Consider the following 12,481-nt stretch of genomic DNA (forward strand, 5'->3'; position numbering starts at 1 on the left):
ATCTATCTATCTATCTATCTATCTATCTATCTATCTATCTATCTAGTTTTATTTATATTATTAATTAACCTTTTTAATATAATCTACAGACCCTGCTCATTTAACCTGTGTGTTTCTTAAAGGGTTTCAAAAGTTGAACCCAGAAACCAAGTATAATATATCTGTAGCTATAACAGCGAGTCTCTGCCATGCTGCCTACATCACGGCTTCCAAAAAAAAAAAAAGCCTGGGAGCGATATTTACTTTTCAAACCTGGTGAGGATGTCTGCGATGATAGTGCTGCCCCCTACTGCCCGCTCCTTGTAGGTGTTCCCCTCAAACAGTGCGAAGGTGTTGCGGCTGAGCTGCAGACCCAACCTCTCCTTCATCTTCTTCACAACCTGCACACAACAGCACCGCGGCCTGGGGATCAGCAACTTGAAAGCACAGGGTGGCTTAATCATCGCCTCCAGTCAAAGCGATTGTGTTCAACGTATTTTCCTTTGTTCCTCTGTGTTTATTAGTGCTGAACTATTGGTTCATTTCCATTTTTTTTTAATTTCTTCCATTTGAGAGGTTATTCTGTATTGTTTTCTACAATGCTGTGCCCATCTCCTACATATTTAATTTTGTTAAGATTGCTAATTTTGTAAAGTTTTGTAAAGTTGCTAGTTTTGCATGATGGGTATGCCCCCCCTCTTCACCCCCCTCACCTCGTCGGCGGTGGTGTAGGAGCGGATGGGGAGCTTGCAGCTGCCCCGGCCGGGGTAGTGAACGGTGCAGATCATCTCCTGCCGGTTTATCAGGACCCGGATCTCCTCCCAGGATGGCACGCATAACCTCCCTTTGGTTTTCCCCAGAGATTCGGATATAAATGCTACATAGTTATCCATCTCGGTCTCCCGGTACTGACTCTGCACTCTGGGTAACAGGAGACGGGGAGACAATCGTGAACAATAATTAGAAACAGTTCTTTATGCATTCTGTTTAATAAGTGGCACCAGCCCTACTGCATGGAAGATTCATATTAGTTTAAACTACCACACTTTCCGGTAGCTTTTAACATCAATCTGACACTTCCCAATGTGCTCCAACCGGCTATATGCCTGTCCAGTGTGAATGAATGAAGGAATGACTCCATGAACTACACAGTGATCAACAGTGAAGCCCTTCAAAGCCTATCCGGTGTTCATATATTATTAGTAGGGTTTTTTTAATACTTAAGGTACAAGGGACATGTGTGTGTCCCACAGAACAAAAAGTCTGCTAACTTTCTTATCTTTGCAATGAGGTGCACGAAACAGGGGTTTAAAAATGTGCCAGCAGGTTGGAGCTGCTCATGCAAACTGTCAGTTTCCTGCTCACGATACTCGAGTCCACTGAATTCTCACACTCCTCTTTCTGCTCTCCGATGGGCTGTCCCAGTTCATGCGTATATACAGCTCAGGGACTCGGCAGACCTGTTTAGTGACGTTGGGCGTTTCCCAATCTCACAATGTGGGGTTGCCTTTTTTTTTTTTTTTTTTTTTTAACCCATCAAGTACCAAATAAAAATGTCTTTAAAAAATAAAAATCAAATAGAAATCAGGTACATAATTCATTTCTGATGCGCTGTGTTCAAGCTGAACCAAGACGCATAGATGGCATTTAATTTAACTGCGATGCAGATTTCAAAATGGGGCTATGCTATAACAGCAAGACGAGAATTATGAGTTGGGTTTGTGCAGGTGCTGCATAAATCAATGAATGAATCTGTGGTCTGATTGGCCGATACGGGGGGGGGGGGGCTTCATAACAAGTACTGCGCAAACATAGCAGGACAAACTTTTCCAAAGGGTACCGTTTGAGGTGGAAGTGCACGTGTTTGAGGACGGAGAGGCTGGGCAGGAAGGTGCAGCTCATGCAGGTCAGTAGCTGCCAGTATCGGAGCTGTGCCGGGGTGTCAGGGCTGGGCACCCCGCTCGTCTGCTTGACCAGCTGGCAGTACACCTCATCCCGCAGTGGCTGAAGGTCCAGGCAGGTCTGCAGAACCCCCTGGATGAGGGGCACAGGGTCCTGGGCTGATTCCAGCTGCTGTAAGGAGTTGAAGATCTTCACCGCCTCATCACACAGTGTGGTGTAGCCCTTTGCACTGTGACCTGGAAACGGAGGCAGGAAAAACACATCTAATAAAAGCAGAACATGTTCTTAAATGCATATTGGCGCCGTACAAAAAACCTTTAAAAATTGCTCATTTTGAACATCAATCAGACACCTGCCTGTAATCCTATGACATGATTCTTTGTTTGTGGAAGTGGAGGTGAAGCGATTGACCATTTGGGTGTAGCTCATACAGTACGGAGTTTTAAAACAAGGCCAAAGAGAAAGCAAAAACAATGACACGGTTGTTTCAGCACCGTTTGGCGGAACATGAAAGGGGCTACCAGAAGGGACCCCATTTATCCACCATCTGCCTTTATCCCAAACACAACAGCCTGCACATAATTCATGCCTCCGGACAGCTGTGCTTACGGAAAGCGTGAAATAATAAACACTTGACCTTCTCCAGTTTTGAAATGTCAGCTCTATAGATCTCATCGTTGGAGAGAGAAGAACAGCGGTCATGTAAGGTGCAGGCAGCGGAGATGAAAGATCTGATAAACAGGGTCTTTGTCTGAGATTATGAGAAGCTGTGTTCTCAGTCATGACCTCCCTCCCTCTCTAGCCTTTTATACGCCTACACAAACCAGCTGAAAGCAGGCTGATTTTCGGTTTTGGCACCCAAAATAAAATAAAACTGTTATGTATCGTTTAGCAGCTATAATTTGCCACTTTCCTAATAATTGCATCGTGTCCATGTGTGTGTTTTGAATTGGTTTGGGTGTCTGTGAGGCATACTGTATTGTCACAGATTTCAGAGCAGTCTTTTAATTCTAGTTTTTTTTGTTTTTGTTTTTGTTTTATTTTTTTTACAAAAAATAGATAACTAAGGAAATTAATTCAAGGACTCTGAAGTTGTTCGTTCTCATTTTGGAGAAATTAGGAGTTCATTTAAGACGAGTAAACACTTTTAAAATGTAGCTGAATGCTAGGCAGTGTTGTAGTGGAATCCCAACTTGCATAATTTATAGGCACGCTAAGTCACATGACTCACATCTCCCACACAATTCAGTCAACAGTCCTCTTGATGCAGTGAACAGAGCATTAGGAACTTCTTCTATTATCAGCTACTTCTTAAGAAGTCTAAAAACGCGGATGAAGACGACAGCAACAGAGCATCGACTACGACTCTGGACACAAATGCAAACGACACAGACACGCACAGTAAAGCATTCTGACAAGATCGACAAAGGCACTGTGTGGAAATATTGGTAGAAATTAGATAAATGCATTACCTGTTATATGTGTTACTAGAAGTTCATTATACAAATAAAATATAATTCTGGTTTAAGAAAAATCTGTACTTTAATGGTGTTCTGGTAGCTTTAGCTTTAGGACTACACCGCTGACCACAGGAGTATATCATAGATACGAGAGAATAAAGAGGCTTACAGGTGTGCTCCAGACTGCAGTAGGAAAAGGGGAGCAGGGAGGCGTAGAGAGGACTCTGAGTGTGTTTCAGGATGGGGTTGTGTTTGTAGATTTGCTCCACAGCTTCAGCGTTGAACTTGTTCTCCTGCAGAACAGAACAGAACATGCAAACAATGAACACGGAACCCAAACCTTCTTTCTGGATTATCCCTTCTAAAAACATAAAGAACAGGAGCAGAGGGAGGGTTTTAAAAACTCCCGGAATGAACACTGTAGCTCGCATCGGATACTTGAACTGAAGCAATCAGCAGAAACCGCTGTCATTCTCAATGTATAGGACCTTACATAGGGTTTCCAGTCTTGGTTTCATTGAAACAAAACTGTTGCATTATTGAAAATGGCGCTTTCAACATATCCACAGTACTGACAACAGTTCGTACAGTAAATCGTGGTTATCAGCTAGTAGGCAGGGGTCCAGGTACCCAGGGGACCTCTTAGTGATGCACAGATTGGGAATTCCCTTTGGGGATCCCCACCCAGCCGAGACTCATATCAAAACGACTATACCTACCTGTTTAGACTAGCTTACCTAGCAACGGTACCAGGGTTTCAACGCAGTGACAAAAGGTGTACTCCCTTTAAAGGTTTCAAACATCGAGCCCTCGATTCCTCTTCTTTAATTATATTCATACGCTGTGCCCTAGCTCTTTTTTTTTTTAATGCCGGTACCCTATTGACAGTGCTGTGGCAGTTGTACAGCTATGGCTTTTTGCATCACCCTATAGAATTAACAAATTTTGCTCCATAAAAAGTTGAATGAAACCTGCTGAATAATGCTATGTTAACATATTGAATTACATACAGTTTTCCATTACAGTACTTCACAAAAAAAAAAAAAATTGACATTTAGAAATGAAACATGAAACACTGTACTGCTATTATGACTTTTGCAGCATCATTTTGTAGTTTCTAGGGTTATGTAATTTTTTTTTTTAAAACTATGTCTCAATCCTAAAATTCGAGGTGATTGTAACCCTTTGGCCACAGCAGTACCCCTCCTATTGCAGTTTGCTGGTAAGTAGCTTTCTGCAGTATGGCTGTGTTTTCACTCTGCTTGCCCCTCCCTGAGTTTCGCTTGTTTCCTGCTTTTCAGGTCAGGTTCCCAGAATGCACCCTGCTGCCTGACGTCACTGGCACCACGCCAAGCCCCACAGTAGGGAACCCTGCCCATCAAACAACTTCCTGGGACTGACTAGCAACCCGGGTAGTGAGGACTGTAAATCTCAAGCTGTCAGGTTACTGATCTGTACTTGATTTAATTATACAGTACTGCAATAGCCCTAGAGGTGACTATGTCAGGTAGAAGTCTAACAAAATACCAATTCATTAATTTAATGCCTCATCTGCATCTTTTAAAAGGCAAGTGTTCTTAACAGATATGGTTCTTATGTTTAAGAACAAACGAAGATGTACGAGCGAGAGGCGATCCTTCAGCCCATCCAAGCTTATTCCGGTTCCTAGCAGCTGTTTGATCTCAGAACTTAGTCTAGTCAGGTCTTGAAGGAAATATATGAAAAAAAAATCCAGTTAAACAGAGCTTGAGTTAAAGCATTATGAACACGACTTTGAAAATCACAAAAGCCGAGTTTGTGTGAGGAGCGTGTGTGCAGATTTCTGACTTCAGCACTGCCTTGCAATTAAGACCTTATAATTGAATGAAAGAGAAACATTAGAAGGAACTTCAAAGTGGGGACTGATAAGAGACATCTAATGCATTCGTCTGGGAATTAAAGTCTAGTCTCCCAGATCTGATGAGCAACAGGAGAGCTTGTCTGCACTGTTGTCTCATCATGCTAAGGATTATCAAGACAATACTTTGAATTCTCCAACAAACAGCTGTTAGTAGTGAGTTATTACACAAGTCCAGCTTCAAAGCAGTAAGAGTTTTTCAATATTAATGCAGTCGGTATTGGCCAGTTCACTTCAACCCAGGTCACAACTGGAACACGATGAGAGGGCACCGAATGGAAGCAAATTCAAGTAAGTTTAGGAGGTAGAAAGTACTTTTATTTTACACAGAGCAGGGATGGAAATAAGACTCCCACTGCATAGCAGTTTGATCCAGTCCTGTTTTTACTTTAGAGTAAAGACACACCTGAGCCTGTTACCTACACACTGCGGCTAATCAATCTCGTATTAAAACCAGGAATGGGTGACACTGCTATGCAATAGGAGTCTTATTTCCAACTCAGCAAAGAGTTAAAATGCAAGCAATATTTTAGCAGGTGAAGCAGTAGAATAAAAAATACTAGGAGCATTTATAAAACAATCAGATCGTCTCCTGCTTTGACAACTTTTCTTCATGTTCTAAAACAGTCTTACAACCACCTGGACCAAGCGCTCTTAAGCAACGTCTGCAAAAATAGTTAAGAGATTGATGAGTAGCACAGAGTTCAGACAGCTGTTGCAAATTAAATGCTCTCTCTCTCTCTCTCTCTCTCTCTCTCTCTCTCTCTCTCTCTCTCTCTCTCTCTCTCTCTCTCTCTCTCTCTCCTTCTTTTAATAACGGCTTGAAGTGTCTTGTCATTTTTTTTTGGTCTCGCCTGCTCTCTCTGTAAACACAAGGAGAACCAGTTGGCACTCTCTGAAGCAGAACACAGTGTACTAGCTGAAAACCACACCCCTCCTCACATTCTACACTATGTAATGTTTTGGACAATAAAAATGGAAAGCTGGTGTCTAACGGGCGGGTCTCAACGCTCTTTGGAAAAGGCACTATATTCAAAAAAAATAGGCACTGCCTCCATGACGCACTTCCTAGACACAGATCCTACAAGCTAACCCTAATGCACTGGCCTTACCCTGTTATTAGAACATATTTGCATCACTGCCTGGTAAGATACCAATTAAATACGCTTTGAAACGTGGTACTAACATGACCACGATAGCCTGGAATGAATTAAAGATCTGCAGACTAAGGCAAGACCTACTACTGGTAATGGTTCACAAACAGATTTAACGCAAGTCAGATTGCTCATATTGCTTGCAACTGGACTCTCAGCTCCACTCCATTTACAATTCCACAGTTCAATGGGTTAAGGCTAGCTTCTCAGCATGCTTTTCCCACCAACTCAATACACCAGCCCAGAAAGAAAAGAGAGCGCCTGTATTGCATCGCAGGAAAGATAGCCATACACTGGCCAGTCAAGCGTTGCTGCTGATCGCCTGTTCTGAAGTGTCTCTGGCATTGCTGTGAATCACAGGTGCTAATGGGTGAAGCTGACATGATGCTTGCTTTTACATTTTTTTGCTTTTTTTTTTTTTAGGTCATTCTCTTAAAATTCTCTCTCCCATGAAATTAAATGAGGTAATTTTTCTGAAAACAGTTGCTTGCTGAGCGATGCAAAAGTTGAAGTAAAGTTGCAGATATGGTCTGTGTCACTTTTCTGTGTGCATATTATAGGGTGTAACGCAAGCATTTCAAAATATGCAATGACCTGGGTTGGGTTCCTGTTCTTCAATTCCAATTCAAATTCCTTTTTAAAATCAATTCCTAATTCCTTTGAAGGAAATGAAATGGATATTTTAAAGACATAATAAATTGTTTTAATTGTTCAATTATACATTACTGCTGCATAATTGTAACTGTAACTGAACAAACTAGCATTGTAACTGCAATATCAGCAAACAATGCTGCTGTTATAAATTATAAACTGACCCCAGGTTTTCCGTTAACTGACCTGGATGTCCCGGATAAGGAGCTGTGTCGGGGTTTCGACAGGAGGCTTGCTGTCTATGACTTTCTGAATTGCACATGCCCAGTGTACCGCCTCATTAAAGTGCTTTGTGTATAACCGATAGCTGTGCTTGCGACCGTACACCATGATGCTCCAACTGCCTGTAAAATACAAGAAGAAAACAAGTAATGGATCTCTCGTATTTTTCAAGTGCGTAAAACTACAGTACAATGAAATACAAAATAAAAAAGACACATGAAACAAAATGCGTTATGTGCAAGTAGTTTGGACTCAGTAACCTTGTAATGCAGTATGATACAGTACTACAACATAACTATTAGGAATTATTATATTGCAGTGCAAGTGCACAATTACTGTGCCCAAAATACAGCTACCTAAAAAATAGACTAGATAAATATACAAGCTTTTCAAGTCAGTGCATTACAGTTATACAACTATAAAGCATCAATAGTAAACAGTAAACCTTTGAAGGAATTCTATAAAAGGCATGATTTAAAAGGGTAAACGCTGACAGCGTGTGGTCAAAACCACGAGTTAGTCATCCTTAAAGCAACACTCACATGATCGCAAGACCATGGCCTCTGAACTGATAGCGTTCATCACGGATTCAGTCAAGGGCTGTGTCAAAAATGTATCACACAATGGAAACCATTGCCGCAGATTCAGAATGAATTCCTCTGAGTTCTGAAGTCAATCATTTGTAATTCAGCCCCCTGTTTGTTCATTACGATTTAAAAACATTGATTCCCCTCCATCCGATCCTCATGAATTCCCCGTTTATTCTTCACTAAACCACCCTCTTACTCGCCCACCAGGAGATTGTGAGAAGTGTTTGATCATGCATGATTGTGTGTCTTATACATGTGATCAACATCGTTTCTTACAATGGAACACGGAATGAACGCGGCTTACTCAATCCACATGGAATTAACAGGGCTGAATTCAAAATGAATGACTTCAGAACCTCAGAGGACATGCAGAAGATATTTCTGGAGCTATTCAGATGGAATTCCTTATGAATTTGCGGTTGTTATTTTAAAGTGCTACTTAAACATTCAAACACATGCTTAAAAACCGTAACAAAATGTCAAATGAAATGCTGTACGTGGGCAAAGGTCTTGTTTGAACTGCAGTCTCACCAGTTTCTTTGTAGCTCTGTTTGTCGGGCCAGATGACAGAACAGAGGCTGGTCAGGACCAGTGACCCCAGCCTCCTGGCATTCTTCTCGTTGCTGGTGTAGAAGTCCAGAGAGTCTGGAGTCAGGACAAACCAGTGCCTCCTCATCTTGACCCACCCTCCGTGCACTTCTCTGTACAGCCAGCCTGCCCGGGCACAGACAGAGACACAGACTCAATACTATCCTATTTTTGCACTTTTACTACGCTTGTCTTATGTTATACTATGCATTACCATACCCTGGTTTGCCATGTTTTTTTTTATTATATTGTAACAATCTGGATTCCTGCAGGCAGGGGTTTCTCACAGGTGGAGGTGGGACGTCAACCTGGGACCTCCCGCACTGAAGCATAGCGCTGATACTGCTATACAAAAGAGCCGGCTCCAATCCTGATCCCTATCCCTGTGCACATTACACAATGCTTTACCACATCTCTCTGTGCTTTACAATGCTTCCCTATGCTTTACTGTACCTCTCTGTGTTTTACCATGCTTCCCTATGCTTTACTGTACCTCTCTGTGTTTTACAATGCTTCCCTATGCTTTACTGTACCTCTCTGTGTTTTACAATGCTTCCCTATGCTTTACTGTACCTCTCTGTGGTTTACAATGCTTCCCTATGCTTTACTGTACCTCTCTGTGTTTTGCAATGCTTCCCTATGCTTTACTATACCTCTCTGTGCTTTACAATGCTTCTCTAAGCTTTACTGTACCTCTCTGTGTTTTACAATGCTTCCCTATGCTTTACTATACCTCTCTGTGCTTTACAATGCTTCCCTATGCTTTATTGCACTTTGCCATGCTTTTACTATAATCTTTTAGAAGGGTACACTTACTGTTTAACTGATCAAATTATTCTGTGACCTGCCTCCACTTTAAACCATTAAGTAACTCCAAACACAAGCTGTATTTATGTAATGTGATGCATTCCAAAAATCTTCACACAAAATAAAACAAAAAACTGAATCTTTTTGGCTACAGATCAGTGAAGTTTCACACCGGCTATGAAGCTCAACACATAGAAAACTGAGCTTTATCAGCACTGTGGGGAGGAAAACTCCAAGAAATGGATCATTTTTAGGCTTTGCTGCTGTTCACAAAATTAGAGTAAGTTATAACAACAGAGTTAGAGATTTAAAACAGGTAGATGATGCCATTTAAGAATGCAAAAAATAACCAAAGAACGAAGCCCTGCTGTTCTGCCAGGAACCTCACTTATTACTCTGCTTTAACTGTTACATCACTTTCCCCAGTGAACCTCGACGTTCCACATCAGGGTCTCCCGACTGTTACATCACTTTCCCCAGGAACCTCGACGTTCCACATCAGGGTCTCCCGACTGTTACATCACTTTCCCCAGGAACCTCGACGTTCCACATCAGGGTCTCCCGACTGTTACATCACTTTCCCCAGGAACCTCGACGTTCCACATCAGGGTCTCCCGACTGTTACATCACTTTCCCCAGGAACCTCGACGTTCCACATCAGGGTCTCCCGACTGTTACATCACTTTCCCCAGGAACCTCGACGTTCCACATCAGGGTCTCCCGACTGTTACATCACTTTCCCCAGGAACCTCGACGTTCCACATCAGGGTCTCCCGACTGTTACATCACTTTCCCCAGGAACCTCGACGTTCCACATCAGGGTCTCCCGACTGTTACATCACTTTCCCCAGTGAACCTCGACGTTCCACATCAGGGTCTCCCGACTGTTACATCACTTTCCCCAGTGAACCTCGACGTTCCACATCAGGGTCTCCCGACTGTTACATCACTTTCCCCAGGAAGCTCGACGTTCCACATCAGGGTCTCCCGACTGTTACATCACTTTCCCCAGGAACCTCGACGTTCCACATCAGGGTCTCCCGACTGTTACATCACTTTCCCCAGGAACCTCGACGTTCCACATCAGGGTCTCCCGACTGTTACATCACTTTCCCCAGGAACCTCGACGTTCCACATCAGGGTCTCCCGACTGTTACATCACTTTCCCCAGGAACCTCGACGTTCCACATCAGGGTCTCCCGACTGTTACATCACTTTCCCCAGGAACCTCGACGTTCCACATCAGGGTCTCCCGACTGTTACATCACTTTCCCCAGGAACCTCGACGTTCCACATCAGGGTCTCCCGACTGTTACATCACTTTCCCCAGGAACCTCGACGTTCCACATCAGGGTCTCCCGACTGTTACATCACTTTCCCCAGTGAACCTCGACGTTCCACATCAGGGTCTCCCGACTGTTACATCACTTTCCCCAGGAACCTCGACGTTCCACATCAGGGTCTCCCGACTGTTACATCACTTTCCCCAGGAACCTCGACGTTCCACATCAGGGTCTCCCGACTGTTACATCACTTTCCCCAGGAAGCTCGACGTTCCACATCAGGGTCTCCCGACTGTTACATCACTTTCCCCAGGAACCTCGACGTTCCACATCAGGGTCTCCCGACTGTTACATCACTTTCCCCAGGAACCTCGACGTTCCACATCAGGGTCTCCCGACTGTTACATCACTTTCCCCAGGAACCTCGACGTTCCACATCAGGGTCTCCCGACTGTTACATCACTTTCCCCAGGAACCTCGACGTTCCACATCAGGGTCTCCCGACTGTTACATCACTTTCCCCAGGAACCTCGACGTTCCACATCAGGGTCTCCCGACTGTTACATCACTTTCCCCAGGAACCTCGACGTTCCACATCAGGGTCTCCCGACTGTTACATCACTTTCCCCAGGAACCTCGACGTTCCACATCAGGGTCTCCCGACTGTTACATCACTTTCCCCAGGAACCTCGACGTTCCACATCAGGGTCTCCCGACTGTTACATCACTTTCCCCAGGAACCTCGACGTTCCACATCAGGGTCTCCCGACTGTTACATCACTTTCCCCAGGAACCTCGACGTTCCACATCAGGGTCTCCCGACTGTTACATCACTTTCCCCAGGAACCTCGACGTTCCACATCAGGGTCTCCCGACTGTTACATCACTTTCCCCAGGAACCTCGACGTTCCACATCAGGGTCTCCCGACTGTTACATCACTTTCCCCAGGAACCTCGACGTTCCACATCAGGGTCTCCCGACTGTTACATCACTTTCCCCAGGAACCTCGACGTTCCACATCAGGGTCTCCCGACTGTTACATCACTTTCCCCAGGAAGCTCGACGTTCCACATCAGGGTCTCCCGACTGTTACATCACTTTCCCCAGGAACCTCGACGTTCCACATCAGGGTCTCCCGACTGTTACATCACTTTCCCCAGGAACCTCGACGTTCCACATCAGGGTCTCCCGACTGTTACATCACTTTCCCCAGGAACCTCGACGTTCCACATCAGGGTCTCCCGACTGTTACATCACTTTCCCCAGGAACCTCGACGTTCCACATCAGGGTCTCCCGACTGTTACATCACTTTCCCCAGGAATCTCGACGTTCCACATCAGGGTCTCCCAACTGTTACATCACTTTCCCCAGGAATCTCGACGTTCCACATCAGGGAACCACTGCTTCCTGCCCGTGGGAGAGAAACAGGTAGCAGGATAAATATTTAGATGTGAAGAAACCTTATTTAAAATTACATTTCTAGGTACAGTGCTGAAATGCAAGTTGCCCTGTTGGGTTTTATAGGGTTAGCTTTACCCAGCATACAGTAACAGAAAGGCTTGACCAAGAAAAAATATATTTTAGCATCAGCATTTCTTTTTTATGTAATAAAAGTTTTCCCATTGCCACTTCTGCTGCCAGTAAGGTATGTCTGTTTTTTAATGGTATTATCTATGTGAACATGTGAAGAACAATAGTTGCTACTGATTATAATGGCTGTGACATATGCCAACATCTGCAGAAGAGACATTTTCCTAAGACCTTACACACGCACACGCACACACGCACACACAGAGTCCTGTTACATCACTAGAGCATGCTTTCCTACTGTGCCTGTTCTAGTATTGCGGAATACACTGACTATCCCGTCAGTGTATTCCGCAAATACGTCAGGAACATGCACACCTGCAATGCATTTTTGTTATAGTTCCTCCACTCGCCAACCT

The 12,481-nt window shown here is 43.9% G+C and overlaps 1 protein-coding gene across 3 annotated transcripts in view; it reads right to left on the reverse strand.

The window, feature by feature from the left end:
- Positions 1 to 12,481, reverse strand: part of LOC121324065 (unconventional myosin-X-like) — a 31,882-nt gene that overhangs the window by 2,981 nt on the left and 16,420 nt on the right. For 2 of the 3 annotated variants that reach the window (XM_041265497.1, XM_041265499.1), the window contains exons 4-9: positions 8,387 to 8,569; positions 7,230 to 7,387; positions 3,511 to 3,634; positions 1,820 to 2,117; positions 693 to 900; positions 244 to 380 (exon numbers count right to left, since the gene is read on the reverse strand). In XM_041265497.1, the coding sequence (XP_041121431.1) occupies positions 244 to 380; positions 693 to 900; positions 1,820 to 2,117; positions 3,511 to 3,634; positions 7,230 to 7,387; positions 8,387 to 8,569 (1,108 nt within the window). The remainder of the gene's footprint in view (positions 1 to 243; positions 381 to 692; positions 901 to 1,819; positions 2,118 to 3,510; positions 3,635 to 7,229; positions 7,388 to 8,386; positions 8,570 to 12,481) is intronic. The other variant, XM_041265498.1, reaches the window with a different exon arrangement.

Source organism: Polyodon spathula, chromosome 12, assembly GCF_017654505.1.
Source record: "Polyodon spathula isolate WHYD16114869_AA chromosome 12, ASM1765450v1, whole genome shotgun sequence".
Taxonomy (NCBI): domain Eukaryota; kingdom Metazoa; phylum Chordata; class Actinopteri; order Acipenseriformes; family Polyodontidae; genus Polyodon; species Polyodon spathula.